The 20,543-nt window shown below is 39.0% G+C and overlaps 2 protein-coding genes across 3 annotated transcripts in view; one reads left to right on the forward strand and one right to left on the reverse strand.

Annotated features, from left to right (window-relative positions):
* LOC144635058 (E3 ubiquitin-protein ligase RNF217-like) overlaps positions 1–11,721 on the forward strand; it is a 16,898-nt gene extending 5,177 nt beyond the window's left edge. The window contains exons 1-2 of one of the 2 annotated variants that reach the window (XM_078494127.1): positions 9,818–10,569; positions 10,706–11,721. In XM_078494127.1, the coding sequence (XP_078350253.1) occupies positions 10,752–11,591 (840 nt within the window). In that variant the 5' untranslated portion in view covers positions 9,818–10,569; positions 10,706–10,751 and the 3' untranslated portion in view covers positions 11,592–11,721. Of the gene's footprint in view, positions 1–9,817; positions 10,570–10,705 lie in introns of those variants that run through there. The other variant, XM_078494126.1, reaches the window with a different exon arrangement.
* The window catches only part of LOC144634993 (KICSTOR complex protein kaptin-like), a 26,687-nt gene continuing 17,771 nt past the window's right edge, over positions 11,628–20,543 (reverse strand). Inside the window, exons 6-12 of the mRNA XM_078494048.1 lie at positions 20,357–20,430; positions 19,106–19,215; positions 17,725–17,817; positions 16,103–16,193; positions 14,915–15,050; positions 13,942–14,127; positions 11,628–13,184 (exon numbers count right to left, since the gene is read on the reverse strand). Of these exons, the coding sequence (XP_078350174.1) occupies positions 13,095–13,184; positions 13,942–14,127; positions 14,915–15,050; positions 16,103–16,193; positions 17,725–17,817; positions 19,106–19,215; positions 20,357–20,430 (780 nt within the window). The 3' untranslated portion in view covers positions 11,628–13,094. The remainder of the gene's footprint in view (positions 13,185–13,941; positions 14,128–14,914; positions 15,051–16,102; positions 16,194–17,724; positions 17,818–19,105; positions 19,216–20,356; positions 20,431–20,543) is intronic.

The following is a 20,543-nucleotide window of genomic DNA, read 5'->3' on the forward strand; positions in this document are numbered from 1 at the left end:
TATTATGTAAAAATACAGGCACGCTATAAAAAAGAGATGACGTTTTTTTTCTGAAGTTGCAGCAAACGAGCAAATTTTAAGTGGTCTAACAGGCAATAAAAATGGAACAGAAATAAGGCCCCTTTTAGCTGGCAACAGTGCCTATCCGCTAACGAACTGGCTAGTGAAACCCTACCCGGACAGAGGACGCCTGACTCAGGAGCAGCGAAAGTTTAAAACCTAAAGTTCGGTGCGCTACGATCTGTAGTGGAACGAGCATTTGGCATGTTGAAAGTTCGTTGGAGAATTGCGTTGAAAAAGGTTGAACAAAAAACGACATCCTAAAAAAGACTATGATTGCTACGTGACTTTTGCACAACTTTGTATTGAAAGGGGTGACCTTTGTGGCATGAATAACAACAATTTAATAACAGAAGATAAACGATTAGATAAAGACAATTATTTTGATGCCAAATCTTTAAAAATGTCAACTGTGGCGTTTGTTTGTTCAAATCTAGCGTTGTGCTGTTCCATACTTTTTCCCACATTTCAATAAAAGAACTCTGCCAGTCTGGAGTCGTACTTTTTTGCCTTTCGTTTTTCAGGCGGTTCTGATTCATCGAGAGAAACATTTACACTTTCGATTTGCAAAGCCACGTTTACACTCGGCTCTGAGGTAAAGGTAGAACTCAATGTATGACCGAAAGAGGGAAATTATATTTGATGAGTTTTCTTAGGATTGAAGAGCAGAAATGTCAATCTAAAGCGCAAAACATACATTGCTTTTTTTATTTTTTTGACCCGAAGATTGACCTGAGTCAAGAGGCACTACATGTAGCTTCATATATCCTGCTGTGAATTCCACGCTACAATGGACACAACTTTAATTTATAGATGACAACAACAGCCTTTTCAGTGCATGAATGAAGCTCTTAAGAGGAATACACGTAGATGTGACGCATTTTTTTCTTTAAATTAGCTGTACGCTTTTCAATTTTGGATATATTTGAGCTGCAGCCAGCAGTTATCAAGAAAAATACAGACAAGTTTTACGTTCTTAAAATAACATTCTAACCTTTGCCGACAAGATTGTACTGAAAATCAATGAAATTAATTGTAACTCAAGCAGAAAACGCGTAGAAGAAGAATGAAATACACCAGGTCATTACAAACGCATAATACAATGTACTAACCGAAAGAGAGAAATTATATTGATGAGTTTTAGAACGGATCTGAAAAGCAGAAGTGTCTAATAATCAACAAGATGTCATTAGATGGACCTGCCTGTAAATTTTTCGTTGTCGTTGTTGTGCATATAACGCTAGTATACCGCAACTTAAATTGAGCGAGAAAAGCAGTTTTTAACATGAAGCTCTAAAATCTCTTTGGAGTGTCTTGTCTTGTGGTCGCTTCAGTGTAAAGTTTTAATTTGTGCAATTGTGAGATGATTCAGAATAACAGCTTCACGTTGCCAATTAAAGAATAGCGTGCTTTCATTTGATATCTATTATTTTATCTTGAGAGTTTTGGAAAGTAGTTGAAAATCATTTCTGTTTACCAAGCGTAGGAAAATGGTGGATGTTTCAACAGGATATTTACTGTAACAACTGTATTTATAGAGATTACAGTCGTGGAATATAGCAGATATGGTAAAAATGTTGCTGAAAGAGAGGACGATGTAAATATCAGTTGTTCGATCGGTAAGCATTGTTCTTATCTTTGTGTAGACAACTTTTTTTAAATTTAGCCGCGGCAACAGATTGTATCGGGGTTAAAGAGGGATGGTAATCTAAGCAATTAGTTGGTCGGGATTGAATATCAAAGTTAATCTTGCACACATAACACATGTCGTTTGAACAAAAGGTTTGAATCGTTAGTCGATTGAATACCCAACCATTTTAAAGTTATGACCAGTTATGGTACAGCATAGTAAGCTCTGTGTAGAAGTTAAAGTCTCTCTTTAAAAGTGAGATTTGTGCGAGTTAAACACTACTACATGGTTTATTGCGTACGTTCGCGCGGAATCACATGTCAAGCAAGATCGAATGTTTTCCATTAAGCAGAACCTAGCAGAGTATTTCATTCAGTAGATTTAAATAGCGAAGAAAATGACTGTAATTTACACGTTCTTCAGCCGCTGCGTTGTAGCTTTGGCGTTACAAAAACATTAAGACCGGCTCAAGAGTGACCAAAACCAAATTTCTCCTCACAATATCAATACTAAATCAGGAGAAGAGGTTATAAGAATTAACAAAATCATCACCACTCGCATGTCATTATCACTTAACAGGCTAAGCGTTCACGAATAAACACCCAAAGCGATATCTCATATAGCGTGTAGAAAGCACATGGAAGTCATAGTATAAGTATACAGTAGAATGTATGCTTAGTGAACCAAAGTGCAATACAGTGCAATGTCTGTCATCTTTTTCTGCTGTTATTGGAGTTATATAACTGATCAACTTTACAAGCAATAAATAGACGTGAAAAGCGATCTCTTTTTTAAATAAACTCTAAAAAGTGACACGAGACACTAAGCCCAGAGGGCTTTTGATTACAGTTCCCGGCGCCATATTGGAATAGTAACCGCGCAGACATGATAGCGAGGCTACCGGTGACCCGTGGCTGAGCGTGAAGAGAGATTACAGTGAGGATTCGGCAATTAGCCCGTGTTTTTTCGCGTTTTTCGGAACATAAGCGAAAGTTTTGATTCTAATAATACTCCTTCGTCATCTTCTAAGATGAATGGAAAATATTGGGCCGCTTTTGGCTGTAAAAAAGGCTAGTAAGCTTCTCAGGGGCTATCAGTTGTTTTCGCTGCGTAACAAAACACAAGGAGATCCAGTGAAGAAATCGCATCCATGGTGTAATCTGATAAGACGCCAGCATGAGCATGGTGAGGACAATTTTCTTCGTCTTTAAAGCAATTTTTCTTTGTACTAATCATTACTAAAAAGGAAATATACACAGCTCTCCTGAGCAAGTCGTTGGGATCAGAAAGAAAGGTTTTTAACATGAAATGTTTACAAAAGTTTTGTTTACTTGCTCTTAATCACTGAAGTTGTTTGATAATATTTTATATCTAGGAAAGCCCTTCTGTTGACAAGTCTCCATTTAAATATATATCCCAATTCAGAAATTATTCCCAATTTTGCCTACGGTTTTTTTTATTTCTGTATTTATTTTGAGTCTGATAAAATAAATAGATTATTGATAACAAAGAGTTGCTTTTAGGTAAAGTTGTAAGCTTAGTTTAAATCCGTTTTCAATATTGTCTCATAGGTGAAAGCTATTCCAGTAAACATGGATTGTGAAATTATCACACAAGGAAGTCACTATTTAAAAGAAGGCACAGAGAAACATCTACTCAAGAAATTAAAATGCAAAAGAAAAGGGAAAACTTTTTTCTCATTAACCAGGAGTATTATTGCACCCTATTAAATCACCTGATGAAAAGTCTGATTGATCTGCAAAGAGAATAATGCATCATTGAATTTAAACTGGTTGAATTTCAGGCAAAGTTTGGTCTCAACCACATTACAGCCAGGGTAGTTTAATCGTCCATCAGTGATAACCCATCATTTTGGTATTATTTCTCCAGAAGAGGTTAAAAATCAACTTTTCTATCAGCTCTAGATGAGAGAATTTGGTCAAATTCAGGGAAACATTTTAATTACTGTTACATCTCCTTTTGTGTACATGTGTATGTATTGACCTGGTAAAGTTTTGGGGCTGTTCATTCTTTGACAGTAAAGAGTTAACCACCCATAAATCTTTTACACTGAAACCAGAAAGTATGTCAATACTTTAAACACTATTTCTGAATGTTTATTATCTCAAATGGGGAGCTATAAAATTTAAGGTCCTGCATGTAGTATTGAAAATATTGATGTAATGTTTAAGATGAATGTATTGTTTAAATAAGACAGTAAAGAAAATAAAAAATAAAATCTTCATCATGAAGCTGGATGGAACTCAGCTAGATTAGCTGTAGTTCGGTGTCCATATGAAACTCTACCATCAATGAGGAAGAGGAATTTCTCTTGTTGTAACCTCCAGGTCAATCTGTAAAAGGTAAGGTAAAGTCTGTGTCCGAGCCAAGTGCCGCTTATACAGCCGGAGCTTATCCCGGTTTTCGTAGCATTAAGCGACTAGGAGTATTGCTACTCCCCCTGGATGGAATGCCAGTCCATCGCAGGGATTACCCCCCAGCAGTATATTCGCTGGTACCCATTTATACACCTGGGTGGAGAGAGCCACTGAGAGTAAAGTGTCTTGGCTAAGAACACAACGCAGCTCCCCCACCAGGACTCGAACCCGGGCCGTTCGACTGGGAGTCGAGTGCGTTAACCATTAGCCACCGCGTCTCCCACACCAGGTCAATGTGTAGGGGTGGAATTTGTTTTGTCTGAGAATGTGGTGTTAAAAAAAATATGAAAAAGCAAGCCTTTTCTCTCCAAAATAGACAATAAAATTCCTTTAAGGCCAGAATAAGGCAAGGACAAAGAACAAATACAGTTGTCCCTGGACATGTAAAGTATAGCAATGATTTTATCATTCCCTCAGGCAATTTTTGTAAATATAACTTTAGACTTGCAAGCATTATTGCCAGTTACACATGGTCCACATTTTGTGCATCTCATAATAATAATCCTTACCATAGTGTTTGGGTTGGTAACACTTTTTTATAGTAACAGGAACTGTTAAATGGCTTTTTGAAACACCTTGATTCAACACTGCAAATGATTTATTTCAAAACTTAGTAGCTGATGCAGTCATTTCAACTATGAAAACATTTTTTATTCTTAAAAAATTGCCCTCTGCTTGTGTTATTTTCCATTTCTTGACTTGAATAGATGATTTTCTGAGCTTCTTTCAACTGGCAGACTCCTTTTAGAATGTTTCACAATCTATGTTGCTGGGATTTCTCTTTACCTATGAGATAATATTAAAACTTTATTTAAACTAAGCTTATAACTTTACCTAAAAGCAACTCTTTGTTATCAATAATCTATTTATTTTATCAGACTCAAAATAAATACAGAAATAAAAAAAACCGTAGGCAAAATTGGGAATAATTTCTGAATTGGGATATATATTTAAATGGAGACTTGTCAACAGAAGGGCTTTCCTAGATATAAAATATTATCAAACAACTTCAGTGATTAAGAGCAAGTAAACAAAACTTTTGTAAACATTTCATGTTAAAAACCTTTCTTTCTGATCCCAACGACTTGCTCAGGAGAGCTGTGTATATTTCCTTTTTAGTAATGATTAGTACAAAGAAAAATTGCTTTAAAGACGAAGAAAATTGTCCTCACCATGCTCATGCTGGCGTCTTATCAGATTACACCATGGATGCGATTTCTTCACTGGATCTCCTTGTGTTTTGTTAGTGTTACGCAGCGAAAACAACGAATAGCCCCTGAGAAGCTTACTAGCCTTTTTTACAGCCAAAAGCGGCCCAATATTTTCCATTCATCTTAGAAGATGACGAACGAGTATTATTAGAATCAAAACTTTCGCTTATGTTCCGAAAAACGCGAAAAAACACGGGCTAATTGCCGAATCCTCAATGTAATCTCTCTTCACGCTCAGCCACGGGTCACCGGTAGCCTCGCTATCATGTCTGCGCGGTTGCTATTCCAATATGGCGCCGGGAACTGTAAAAAGGGCTATTCGTTTGTTTCTCGTGGCGTCGTCCAATTGCACAACACCGGTCAAACTTTCATACAGATTTCGGATAATTTCTCGAATAATTCACTGTCTTCTTCAAGCTTGTTTCGCCCAGTTAAATGCTTCGAAAGGTGAACGATGCTTGGCGTATTGTTTCTCACTAAAGATTTGTAATTAAGCTGAACTTTTTTGCTTTGTTGTGGCCCCGCAAGTTAGAAAAACTTTGCCGACAACTCTGATTTGGACTATGAACTCTGATCACGCGCGCGAGTCACACCACCGCGTGACGTCATCCATGTGTCTGTACTCTGATAGATCATAAGTAAGAACCAATCAAAATGCGCGTAGAATTCAGGTTATTATATAAACTCTGATAGATCATAAGTAAGAACCAATCAAAATGCGCGTAGAATTCAGGTTATTATATAATTGCTCATAGAAAACTCGGGCTCGTAGTCTAATTGTTAATTAGAAATTAACTCTCCATCTTAAACAAGATATCTTTGATAATGAGTACTTTGCATTGCTTTCTTGTTTCCTTGTCAGCAGGAGGGCATTTTGCGTGCGCATGCGTCGATATGGACTAGTGCACACGACAGAGAAGTTCTGCTATCGATTGTTTACATATTTTCCACAATTTATGGACTAATTTCTAACTCAAAATAAAACGTGTTTTAAGTTTTATCTGCTGTATACAATACTAAGAGTCCTTGCTTTATCTTCTGACAACAACAAGCAAAGTTTGGTGTCGGCGTGCTGTTTATCTGATCGACTTTGGCTATGTGTATTAAACATTGCACGTGGACAAAATGGCGACCGAATGTCGAGAACCTAAATGCCTTGCCCATGTTTTTAATAGCCGGAAGATCTAAACGGACAAAGCGCTACGGCTACTTAGTACTAAAATATAAAACAGCAGTTTAAACTATACGATGTTATAATCAAGTATCCCGGGTTTGAGCGAGTGGTCATGATTTTGTTCAGATTTGTCATAAAACTGCAATTCAATCGTTCTTCCGATGCAGAAATCTCAAAATCTAGCCTTGATCTCCAGCGCCTACCGATGATATATGGAGCCTGAAGTACTTAAACTATCGTCTAATGCTGCGAAGGTAGCGTTAAAAAATGGTCAATTGTGGAAATTTTTAGCTTTCTTTAACGTACGTTCTCGCTGGTTTATTCTAACAGAGAAACTATCGTTTGTGATTATTTTCTTAAACTTGAGCATTGGTCAAAATAACTTCACATTTCGATGATACCACAATTATTCTTTTGAACAAGAAAATAATTACTGCGATCGGTCTTAATTTTAAAGTGTTATGGTAATTCTTTGCTGGTAGACTATTTGTTTACATTTTACTATGTTAATTAGTACGCTTTCGGCTCCTTTATCAAAATCTAGCCTTGATCACCAGTCAAAAAATTGCATGAAACAAACAAGCGATATGTATATTTTTCAGAAACGTTCTAATAACTGCTGCATAAAATGTCTAAAGAAATAATTTTTAACTATAAACAATGTTATTTTCAATTTTTCATTTAACGTTTATTTCTTTAAGATTGATGTTCATTCTGTTATAACGACTGTTTTACTTCCGTGTCGCCTAAATGTGTTTTAAAGAACTGCAGTTCTTGTTCCAGGAAACCCTGTTTGCCAGTCGAGGCCAAGTTGGCTTTGCTTTAGAGTCATCAGTGAGCTGCATTATCATGTGCAGAACACTCAAATATGTCTTTCCCCTCAGGGAAAACCCTTTTCTTTGTTGGCCGTCCCTTTAGGCAAAAAAATCTCCCGACAAGCTATAATATTGCTCGCACTCTGCCTGTATTACAGCAATTGATTTAATGTGAAGTTTTGATCCTAATATAACACACTCCAGCACACGGATAAATGTTTTCCTCTTTTTACGGCCTGTTTGATTTTTGTCGGTGAAGGCTTTCCTACCTGTCCCACATATTTTCCCATTATTTGCAACAACGATCCCGAAGCAGGCCAGAAAATCTCCTTTATAAGAGCCTTACCACACACAAGACACTTTTCTTAGCGAAATTAACGTCTATATTAAATTATGTGACGATAAACAGTAAAAAAAACAAAGTTTGAATCTTCCGCGCCATTTTTATTCCCAAGATCACGCGGTCTTTGTACAGCGGTTGCACGCATGCGTACGCAAAATGCCCTCCTGCTCCTTGTCACATATTTCCTTCCTCGTATCCTTTAGTGGGAAAGGAGTACCGTAAATGATCTAATAAACGCCCGGGGCGTCTATTAAAATCTTTTGGGTCCTAGGGGACCCGTTAAATAGATATGAGGCATTTATTAGAGAGAGGCGTTTATTTCAATTTATTTCATGATTGACACATTTTCTTTTGTTATTCAACAACCTTTATTTAACATACAACCCTGATGAATATTAACTAACTGAAAGTCCGGGGAGGGCTTGATAATGTAGCAGGGAATAGCGGGGCTTATGAATTGAATTTATGATTATTAATGAGGGATTTATCTGTATAAATCCCTCCTTTCAGGGATTTATACAAATAAATACCTCAAACCGGGGAAAATTTGTTAAACCTCTCATAAATATTCTAGGCTACGACTAATCTCTTCCTGACCAAATCAAACCCCTTCTGTGGACAAATTAAAATCCACATTTCCAACAATAAAGTTTTTAAAGCAACCAAATACAAAACAAATTAAACCATATAAACAGCCCAAACATTTCTTAGGATTACTTTTCCTGATATTTGAAGTCTTTCAAAATTAATAAGCCTTCTTCTGTTGATAAATTCATTTCGGAAATGTAAAATTCAAGAAAAACAGAATCGACATAAGCAATTTGAAAAGCTCGCTTGAATTTGTCGCCGCATATTGCCTCAGTTAAAAATCCCTTCTGCTTGACTATCCTGTTTAAATACAACAACGCGCGTTTCATTCCTGAAAACATGACATTCCTAAACGTTTCCTAATAACTTATCTGGAATTCAGTGTCGACCTTGTTCCTGTCGTTGGTTCAACTCCTCGACGTTTCTCTCGAGGTTTTTCTTCGTACATTATGGACGCCGTACAAAACACACTAACCCGCTCCTTGCGAACATCACACCGAGCAAAACAAATCGTCAAAACATCAAAACAGTCTTGTGTTATTCAAATAAGTTTGACAAGTCACAGTGGGTTGCGAAACCGTGAAAAGCGTACGATCAGGCCATTTTGAGAAAACCGCACAATGGAAACAATACAACAGAAGAAAGATATGTTGTTTACGGTCGGAGCCGAGGTTTCACTAATTAGACAGCTTTTGTCCTGCTGGAAACGGGCTTTATATAATGATCCCTCATGAATAACTAAAATAAGTCAGATAAATACCTCGAACGTCGGTATTAATCCATATACATCCCGAAGGCCGTAGGCCCGAGGGATGTATATGGATTAATACCGACGTTCTCGGTATTTATCTCTTACTTAACAGTAACAACGTCAACAAAACAAATAGGATAGGGAGTTTTCTAGTAAAGTAAGATGCATATACAGAGTTGATGAGTAGGAGACTAATCTAGTCTGCGCTAATGCAAAGCCTAGAGATGTCGTTCCTAGTTCGCTATCGACGTTTTTATTGTCATCGGGGTCAACCATGTTGGCGTTGTTGGCCGGCTCTTCGATGTCCGAGTCAAGCAAAAATCTAACTATTGCATGAATTTACTCTATGGAGCATTTTCTTGGTTTTTGAGATTATTTTTGGAGGGAGGCGTCTATAAGACACGGGGCGTTTATTGGAGAGGGGCGTCTAATACAAACTTAACACTTCAGGGGAGTCGTTTATTAGATATACGAGGCGGTTATTTGAGAGTGGGCGTTAGATCATTATTAAATCATTTGGTAGCGAGTATTATATTTGATCGAGACAAATTTTAGCGAGTACTAAATTTAGCAATTTTCGCCCACCTCGCTAAAATTAGTAGTCGCTAACAATAGTAACCTCAAGGTATTTGCTTCCAGTTTTGATTGGTTCACTGGATTGTCTGATTGCCTGTATGCCTTGGGATTGGCCAGAGTAATCACCTTGTTTGGCTTTACGACGCTCGATGCAAAATAGCTCTAAGGAGCTAAATAATAAGCCAAATTTCAAAAAAAAAACATAAAGAAAATGCGAAAGAAAAATAAAGTGTGGTTCACTTTTTCTCTTTCTTAGCAATGTTGATCTCAGATGAAACCACCCTCGTCCCCAGAGCCCATTATTTATCTTAGCTGGCGAGGCCTGAGCACGAGATAAAAGAGGCTTCTTTGAAACCTCGTCTCCAGGTTCTGCCATTCAAATCCAAGAGGGAGGTCACTTAAATCCGCCATCTTGTATTTCGACGCCTAATCATAATCAAGTGCCACCATCCTGGATGCTAAATTCCGACTTTGCTAAACTTTTTTTTAAATCAACGCTGTAAGCCATGTTATTTTTGAAAGCAGGTGTCCTCATTAATGAATTAATAAACACAGCTAATTTTGCGTGTATATAGATGACTTGGCCTCACTCCGAGCATCCCAATTAGCTACTGTTGAGGAAGTCACTGCCTACAGGTACCCGTGCTCAAGCCATTCATAAGTGGATAAATATTTAACGCTTTAGAGCTTTTAGCGGCTCTCATAAAACAAGTTTAGTGGGAAGAAAGCCAACAATCTGCCTATCAAACTGTCAATAACACCCGCTTTTTAGTGGCTTTGTTCGCGAACGTATAACGGGCAACTACTAAACCAAGCAAAACTTCCGAAGAAAAAATTTCTACATTAAAAATGCTGCAAGAATGTTAAGGAGGGTATGAATTTTCTTTTGTTTAGTTTTATCGCAAAATACGTACTCAAGACTTTAAATGGAAGCTGGTCATTGAAAGGATTTGGTTTATTTAGCTCAAGCATCTAAAACTGAAGTAAGTGCTTTTAGTAAAAGGCAAATAACTACTTGTAAGAGGGAACTTCTCAGTCAAGGGTATGCTTTGAAAGGAATAGACAATCCTAAACACAGGAACTGCAAGATATAAACAAACACATAATTTGTTTTCCCAGCAGGTGAGGTTTGCTTATATTTTCGACAAAGAGATCGGATTCTGCTATGGAAAGCGTTGGAGACGATCCAACCTTACAAGCAAATCGCAGCAATTCCGATGTTCCTGAATGTTTCATTTGTTTGGAAAGTGTTCCTAAGCACCAAGCGCGCACCCATCAAAAATGTGCCGCGGTGTTCTGTAACTCGTGCCTTGGAGCCTACATACGACTACAAATAACTCAAGGGAAATGGAAACTGGAATGCGCGAACTGTAGCCGGCTGTTATCACAGGATACAATCCAGCGCTTCATACAGGGATACCCTTTGCTTCAGGAACACTTCGCTCGGCTGGAAGCAGACGCGAGCAAAGACCCGCTCGTTAAAACCTGTCCAAACTGTTGCGCGAGGCATCGAGTGATAAACGTCAAAACAAAACGAGTAACTTGTCAACAATGTCATTTCGATTGGTGCTTTTCGTGTCACGCGCCGTGGCACAAAGCAATGAGCTGCAAAGATTTCAAAAGGGGCAGCAAGATGTTTAAACAGTGGACAAAAGACAAAACCGAGGGAGCCATCAACGCTCGTCCGTGCCCCAAGTGCAAAGTTTTTATTCAGAGACTCGATGGCTGCGATCAAATGTCCTGCCCCAGATGTCGCACTGTGTTTTGCTACCTCTGCGGCGAGCGAATCGTGCATAGTAGATTACTTGGAAGTCACTGGAGCATTTACAGTGTTTTGGGGTGCAGGTATATCTACAAACCGAACCGTCCCGTGCAGAGAAAAGTCATTAGGGGATTTTTACTGAGTGTGGTGTTAACTTCGCTGCCAGTTTTAGTCGTAGTGTTTGTGGTTGCGTCGCCCGTTTACGGAGGTTATCACTTACACAAGTACATTCGTAAACATTGAAAAGTGTTTTGGCACGCAAGATGACCACTCTTAAGACAAAGTTAACAAATATTTACTGCTACAGGTAATTTTTGTGGCATATCTATAGCATGTAAGCAGAACTTATTTAGCCTTTATTCACAAATAAAAGCGCGCTAGAAAGCGCTGACAGACGCTGGTACTACTATACGTAGTATAAACTTTAAGCGGGGAATTCAACCCTACAAAAGGAAAAAATAAAAAAACAGTGAAGTCACTTTGGTAACAGGTTTAACAACAGGAGTAACATGGCCATGTTATTTCGTTTGCATCATTTGAAGCATTTGCTTTATATACATGTTTGATATACTGAAGCTTTAAACAAGGGATTAACAAATCTTCTAATAAATAATGCGTTCCTGGATTGTTGTGTGGTGTTCTTGGGCAAGACCGCCCCTTTACTCTCCCATAACCTTTCTATACCAATTAGTTGTTAAGGTAACCAGTGGGGATGGGTGAAGGGAACTTGTGAGGGCCTAGCCTCCATATGGGGGGGGGGGGGGGGAGAGTCAACACTCTTACTCGCTTCGTCAGTACTACAGAAACTGGTTAAAATGTCTCCCAATTATCAAGAAGTAATACTCTCAACTAGCACGATAAAAAATGTATGAAGACCAGTATGGAGCATTCGCATGCTGATATATATCACTCAATTCTTGGTTTTCACGTGATGTCATCAAAAAGACCCCTGATTTAGCCAGGTTGTAATTGTATGTTCCAATAGAAGAGACAATCGGACGAAAAGGAGGTGTAGAGTTGGCCGCCCGCGGTTTGTGCATCTTGGGTAGGCCATATATCCTAGCACTGGTTGTGACCCACTCGGATAAATGGCGTCACCCCTGATTTAGCATTTTGAATTTCCGAGTTTCAAGTCACACGAGATCAAAGATGGTCGCCAGATGTTGTCACGTTTTCTTAACCAAAAAAATGCCTCATCCTATGATTTTTAACAATCTGAACAGTCTAGGTTTTGTGAAAAGTGTTTATGTGAATTTTTACTTGTTCATGAGGGTGATCTGACCGCTTTTTGTAGCAGAATTCAATGCCAGATGTTTTCAAGCAGTTGGGCTCCAACATGGCGTTTCCATACTGTGCTCTCTAAATTTGCGTGAACTGAACATTTTGACGGGTAACTCGAGTACGGAATAACGTACAGGCCTAAGACTTGGACAAGTAGTTTATAAAGTAGTTTTGTACCTCCTGTAATATTCTTGATTTTTCTGAATCAATAGTTTTGGATTTATTTTTTCGCGGCATGGCAGTGGCGTGACAGTGAAAACCCGTGGCCTATTCGATCAAAGAAACCACACCCTCTGGTTTCCTCACCCCGGCCATTTCCACCTTAGTTTCACATTGCAATTGATCATTCATATAATCATTCAGCGTTTTTACGGCTGTCTTTTCATAGCGTGGTTGGAATGCACTGTCAAGCTCAATGCTCTGTTACTTCAGCCTGGACGCTGAACATATACCCAGCCATAATTCTCAAGTTACTGATTCTGTGTCTTGAGGATCTTGTAGAGAAGTTTGTTTCAACTTCGACAAGCATTGCTCGGCTGTTTTGTCCAAGTTGTGCTAAAATGGAAAAAACGTGTTAACTGATTAGCGAACATACCATACGAAGTACTTTGGGCATAGCACACAAAAATTAAAAAAATAAGATAATTTTCGCTGTATATATGGACGTTTAAAGCGAACTACCAAGTACCCGCATTAGCATGAGTTGCGATAATGTAAATAGCTAATGTAGGAGTGTTTAGTAGTAGTTGTTTGTAAATAAAAAACAAGCCCTATTTATGCGGATACTGCATGGGACCTCAGGAATGGAGAGTCCGTGTTAACGAAGTGTCCACATTAATTTTAAAGAAAAAATATGAATTCGGGACCAAAACCACTGTCCGTAACAACAAGGAGCCGGTATGAGTTGAACACCGAGATATGACAGGGAACTTTACTGTTTAATACTTTTATAGTAAGAGTTGTTTCTGAGTTTGCGTTCAGCGTTCTTGGATGTCATGACAAACGAAAAAGCAACTCGAAATTCGTGCCTACTACCTAACTTTATTTTCCCTAATTTTGCAAACCGATTTTTTTCTTTTTTTTTTCCCTTTATAGTTCACCAAGTTCTTTATTCTCATCAAATGAGAACTTTAATAGGCCATTCCGAGATACTCTTGGCCTCTGTTTCAAAACGAGTCTACGTGCGAAACCATTCAAATGAAAATGAGTTTGATTTGCATGAAAATAAACGTGTAGGTGAAACTCGTTTTCATACTTGGAAATTGCCTCTTTGGTACAGAGGGTTAAGATGTACAAATGAAATAATTCTTACTTGTAACACGTGAAGCCCTGAAAGCGACGCAACAGCGATCTCTTTCAGTCCATCATTGGTAAGATCCAGATATTCAATGGCGAATAGTGGATTCGCAAAACTTCTTCTCCAAACCAGTTGAAAATCAACACTATTAGAAGACTGTAAAGTGTTGTCCAGGGAGATGCACTTGTAAACAAGAAGTTCCTGTTCAATAAAAACGAAAATTTTGTTTCACAAAACGAGCCCCAGGGGGGAAAACGCTCCCGATCTTTTTTACCCCAGATCATCAGTTCAGTTTAGCTTCCTCGTAAGTCCGATTGAAAGGTTGCACTATTTATGTCCTGACAGTAGAACAAAATAGCCCAAGTCCGCCGTTATAACTGGAAAAAATAATCTTAAGAGCATTTATTTCCTTTTATCATAGCCCTTTCCTTGAGAAAGACTGTCTCGGCTAATAGAACTACACAGTTGAATCCAGATAACTCGAACCTTTAAGGGGAAATCGAATTAACGGGGGTTCGAGTTATTGAGGGTAAAATTAGCCGGTAAGAAAATAACCTGAAAGGGAATCGAGTTATTGAGGGTTTGAGTTATCGGGACGGATTCAACTGTATTTTTGCTATTCTCCCAGCCTTGCAGTTTCTTTGCTTACTACTGCACAAAAATGCAAAGTGTTTAAAGGCAACACAAAACAAATTAAAAAACAAAGAAACAAACAAAAACAACGCTCCAATGCAAAACAGCGCATTTAACTTAACATTAAGGGTTTATCAGCTGTTTGCAACAACAATATGACTATGTTTTAGTGTAGCTTTTGTGAGATTTTATAGCCAAGATGAAAACTCTTTCTTCTTTTTACCCTAATTAAATGAAGTGTCCATGAAAACGGGAGGTTTATAATGATCAGTGGCAAGCAAAAAAACAAAAATCAAAATTAATTTCTCCAATTTCGCTTTGTGCTTTAACAATAGCTATCTACAACAAAACTGACCTGGCCATACGTCCCCAAGAGGATTTCGTCATTCCCGTCCCAGTCCACATCGGCTATGCAAGTACACGTCACGCAATCGAAATCATCCGACTCTGGTAACGTTACCATATTTGTAAAGCCCTGGGTAATTACATTCCTTAGAATCAAATAAACAACATTGTCATGAAGGCATGTCATTCGTAAGGGTGTGTGTGTATGTGTGTGTGTGTGGGGGGGGGGGGGGGGGGGGGGGAGGTAGTAATGGCGTATTGATCTGGGCCCGGTTGTTCAAAGCACGATTAAGCTAATCCAGGATTATCATGAAATTTGGTTCAAATTTTTTAACATTTCTTTGAGGCTTTCTGTTTATATTATCTCTCCCCCAGTTTTGACGTAAACCAATCTCAAACCTCACAAAACTTTAGCTATGGAAAACCCTTCTTAACAAGAGAAATTAAAACCTCGATCATCTTTTAATCCTGGGGTTAGCGTTAATCGCCTTTCGAACAACCCGGCGCTGGAGAAGCGTTCTCCCTGTTCTCCCTGGTAGGAGGGTTACCCTTCATACCAAGAAACTCCGGGCAAGAGAGCTTTTCGTAGATTTGTTTACAAATAGGGGAGCAGGGGTGGCGCAGTGGTGAGAGCGCTCGCTTCCCACCAATGTGGCCCGGGTTCGATTCCCGGACCCGGCGTCATATGTGGGTTGAGTTTGTTGTTGGTTCTCGTCCTTGCTCCGAGGGTTTTTCTCCGGGTTCTCCGGTTTTCCTCCCTCCACAAAAACCAACACTTCTAAATTCCAATTCGATCAGGGATTCAGGGCCACAATGAAAACTACTGGGACACCAGTAATTGTGTTACCCTTCAAAAGTCGGTTTTTTTTTGTTTTTTTTTAACCGTTTATATGAGAAATTGCACAATGGGTCGGCGGACAGGGTGACCCTGGATGGGTGAAGGGTCACTCGCTTTGAAGGTGGGGTGACCCTGCGGGCGACCAAATTTTTTTCCACGTAAAAACTGGCTATTTAATATTTGACTCCTCTACCAGAAACAAGTCTGTACATACAGAGCATAAGTGAACCCGGGAGGGCCACTTTTTGGCTCGGCTGGCAGGGACAACTTTTCTCATCTAAACGCTCGGTAAATTGGGGGAGAGGGTAACCCTCCTTCCAGGGACATCTCGTCTCCATAAAAACTCGAGTCGTTACTTACGTATAAACGACACTTGCTTCTATCGCACAGCAGACCAAAAGATGATAATCTGTGCTTGTATCTGTTTCTTCGCTTTCAATCATTATAGCGTCTGTAAGGAAACAGAATTGTTGACCTTCGATAAGAGCGAGCTGTGTAAAACAAACCTGGGTTTACTCGAATGAAAGAGAACAGCGGTTAACAAACGACCATAGGATTTGGAACAATCTTTTGCAAACTGGATTACCGTTAGTGATCTAATGAACGCCCACTCTCAAATAAACGCCTCGTATCAAATAAACGCCTCTCCTGAGGTGTAATGTTTGTATCAGACGCCCCCTCTAATAAACGCCCCGTGTCTAATAGACCGCGCCCCCAGGCCTACCCCCAAGAATCGCCACAAAAAAAGGAAACGCTCCATAGAGCAAAATCACGCAATTTATTTAGTTTCTTGCTTGACTCGGGCATCGAAGAAGCCAATGATGCCAACATGCCAACATGGTTGAACCCCTTGAAGATGATGACATCAATATCGAACTATAAACGACACATAGATCTAGGTTTTGCATTAGCGCAGATTAGATTAGTCTCCTACTCACAAATTCTGTTTTGCATCGTACTCCGCTAGAAAACTACGCGTCTTATTTGTTCTGTTGGCGTTGTTACAATTAAAGTGAAATACCGTATTTATTCGAATAAACGCGCAGAAATATTAATAAACGCCGCCCTCGAATAAGCGTTTATTCCAATGATAGAGTCAAAAAGCAAAAGCAGTAATAATCAAGTTTCAGCAATCCTCATAAAACATATTTTCCATGATTGTAACAGTGTTTTAAGATATTGAAAATGATTGTTCAGATAAGCACTAAACATTTCTCTGTGTTTAAAATTCAAATGTTCAGTTAGCATACTATTATTGGCAAGAAATAAATTGAATTTTAAATAAACGCCGCCCTCGAATTTAGAATAAATACGGCGCCTCTCTCTAATAAACGCCTCCTATCTATTTAGCGCCCCTCCTAGGAGCCCTAAAATTTAATAGACGCCCCCGGCGTTTATTAGATCATTTACGGTATGCTCAATCTGCTCGAAAATGAGGAATTCTGCCAGCATATTTCCCGCTGCCCAGATTAGTGAGTTATGCTCAAAATTTGCCGGCAAGATTTATCCAAGCCTTCCGTAGATCCCGAGCATAGAACCGCTTTCATTTATGTTTTCTAGCGCTTAAAACCAGTTTCCTGTCCTCTTGGCGCGTTTAGCAGTGATTTAGTAGGCATTTTTGCGACTAGTTGTGATTGGACGGATGTAATTTCTTTGGTTTTGGTTAACATGATTCTTAAACACACTGTGAGAAGCAAAAAACCTAAAAGAACGATTAGGAGGACAAAACGAAGCTGTTCCACAGAGAAGCTGTTCTTCATGCACTTTCCAGCTGGCTGAGAAAAAATTCAACCCATCTGGCTGGCCGTGTTCTTTGTAATCAGCAGTTTTCTTGCTTTCTAAAGTATAACCATGTAAAATTTCATAAAAATCTAATGGCTGGTTTGTTAGAAATCGTGAGTTTTCTTGGCCAGCTGGGAAGTGCATGAAGAACAGCTTTTCTGTGGAACAGCTCCGTTTGTCCTCCTGAACGATTACTTTACCACTTATGGATTTGTTTTTGCTGGAACTCTGTCGATATAATTTCACGCTTGAAATGGGTCCATCGCGGTCCAAAGTGTATTCCTCAAGGATACCTGGCAAACGTAAACATGTAAAAAGAAATTTAAAAAAATGCACCATTGTCTCGAAAATACCAAAATTTCTCTTTTTATCTTTACAACGCGGCTCACTTCTTAACGAGTATGGAAAGGAGAAGCCACGAGCCAAGCGGCCCACACTGCCGGAGCTTATCCCGGTTTCTGTAGCATTAAGCGGCTAGGAATATTTCTACTCCCCCTGAATGGGATGCTAGTCCATTGCAGGGTTCCCCCCAGCATTATGTCGCCGGTACCCATTTGTACACCTGGGTGGAGAGAGGCACATGAGAGTAAAGTGTCTTGCCCAAGAACACAACACAAGACCCCGGCCGGGGCGAACTCGGACCGCTCGATCCGGAGTCCGGCGCACTAACCATAGGCCACCGCCTAATTAACGAGTATGGTGACCCACATTTCTAAAAAAAAATTCGTTCCGAAAGATAAACTTCGCAGGAAGTTGAAAAGATATGACACAGACTGTGTCATTAAAGGGACTGTGACACGGCTGAGTAAAGTTTATTTTATTAAGTTTTGCCGAAAACTCGCTATGAAACTTACTTTTTGATAAGAAATAACTTCTCTGGATCTAAATGACAAAACCATAGCTTTATTGCAACCAAATTTGTCTCCTGGGCATTATTATTTATAATTTAAAGTTACAAGCAAACGAGATCAACTTTGAAAACTGTTCAGCCCAACAACATTTCAAAATCCCATATCGCAATCCGTTTCAATCTTCGTCACTTTTAGCCATCTTCGTACTTTTGGCCTTCTTTTGTATTTGCTGTGCTATTGAAATGTTCCTTCACTGTTTGAGGAAGTTATTTTTATGTTTCGCCGAATTTGATGCTCATTTCCTACGCCTAAATTTGGCTTAAATCCGTGACACAGTCCCTTTAAACATGTACCCTCACCCCTAGACTAGCAAACCCTCCAACATGGCCGCTAAATCATTCTCGTCCCCATAGCCCTTTAGTTTCTCTTAGCCGGCTGGGCCTTGGCACGAGGAAACGAAGGGCTCTGGGGACACAGAATTTCCAGTCCTAGATTCTAGGACTTCCGGTCTTCTGTATGCAGTCGTGACGTTTCAAAAGAATGTACGAGAGAGTCGTTTGGTTTTCGACTTCCGTAGGAATTCATTGTTCCAAACAGCCAATCAAATCATTTTCAAAAATCCATGTCCCCAGAACCCTCCGTTTCCGTGCCAAACCGAAGAGAAACGAAAGGGTATGGGGACGAGAATGCCGCTAAATATGTAGGTGCTTTAATCTTATAAGACTCGTACTTGGTCCTCCAGTTAGATCAGTCACTACCACCTTGACATGTCCATTTTGACATCCAACAACTGTCACACGCCGGGCATTCTGTTGGTATTCCACTTCTAACCAAAGAACACTGAATAAAAGAACAATGATGTTATCATATTTAAAGGAGCTAGGTCACGTGAATTTCGCAGATGTTAGGTCTAAACTGTTCTGAAATAAGTGGTACGCAACTAAACCCATAACAATAGATTCTTGCACGGCTCGTATTCTTATATCATGTCTAGAATCTGGAATCAGTTACCGCCGGCAGCAAAAAATGCAGCAAACGTTCCGGCTTTTATCAATCATCTTAATACAACAAACTTTGGTGGCTGCCAATGCAGTTCTTGTTTTAAATGATTCTTTTATCGACATGTTGTATTCTTATCGTTTTTTAATATTGTATTTTTAACGCATATTTTTAATATATAGTCTTTAAATCTTTTATTAACATGTATATCAAACACTTTATCATGAGCCTCTGGCTCCGGAGACTAGGCAACCACTCCCTAGCCTCCCACGCAGTCGTTTCATCTTTGAACATTTAAAGGAAGATATAACCTTAATTTGCGGATAGAAATCAGCCTACGGCTATAAATATCGATTTTTTTATGACGCGCGGAAACAACTTGAAAACGTAAGCCTAACTTTTTCAAGTTGCAATCCATTTCCATCCGATCCATCCGCAGCCAAAGATGCTTGTTAACAGTTTCAGTGCTCTAATATAGCAGTTTTTAATAAAAATGGACTATTGTTTTTAGGTTTCCTTTGACACAAATATAAATTTTGGCTGTTCAAAAATCTGATCAGTAAAATCCGTGACATAGTCCCTTTAAAGCTTGCGCTTTCTAATGAATAAAAAACATCATAATTTAGATTCCCACAGTTCCTCTTTACATTATCAAGATAAGCGTGCTTTGCTTTACAACCGATTTCAGTGTTACCTGCATAGCTATTTTTCTACATCCATCTTTTGAAATCATCTTTCGACGTGCTATTTGAAATGAGCCAATCAAAACCGATGCATATACCGGTGTTGGTTTCACGCAAAAGCGCCCACAAGTTCAGAAGGTCATGCTAGTGGGCTATGACAGGCGGATTTCGATCCGTCTTGTTTGTTCAGCATGTCAAACGATGGATGTCGATAGGAAGCCGCTATGCAAGTACCACTGAAAGCGGGTGTAAATTAAAATTTCATTATGAAAAATAATTTGTAAAACACTGAATCTTACTTGCTTGGCAAATTTTGCAGTTCAGGAAAGTAGTTTTTGAGTGGTTGCTCTTCAAATCTCTGATGGGTTCTGTCCTATAAATTGAATGATAAAGTCGACTGTTAACATGTTCACATGCTACTATTTGTCATGTTAAAAAGTTAACATGTTATCATGTAAATTTGTTAATTAATGCTACGTTAATTAA

Source organism: Oculina patagonica, chromosome 13 (assembly GCF_052425735.1).
Source record: "Oculina patagonica isolate OP01 chromosome 13, crgOcupat, whole genome shotgun sequence".
In the NCBI taxonomy this organism is placed as follows: Eukaryota; Metazoa; Cnidaria; class Anthozoa; order Scleractinia; family Oculinidae; genus Oculina; species Oculina patagonica.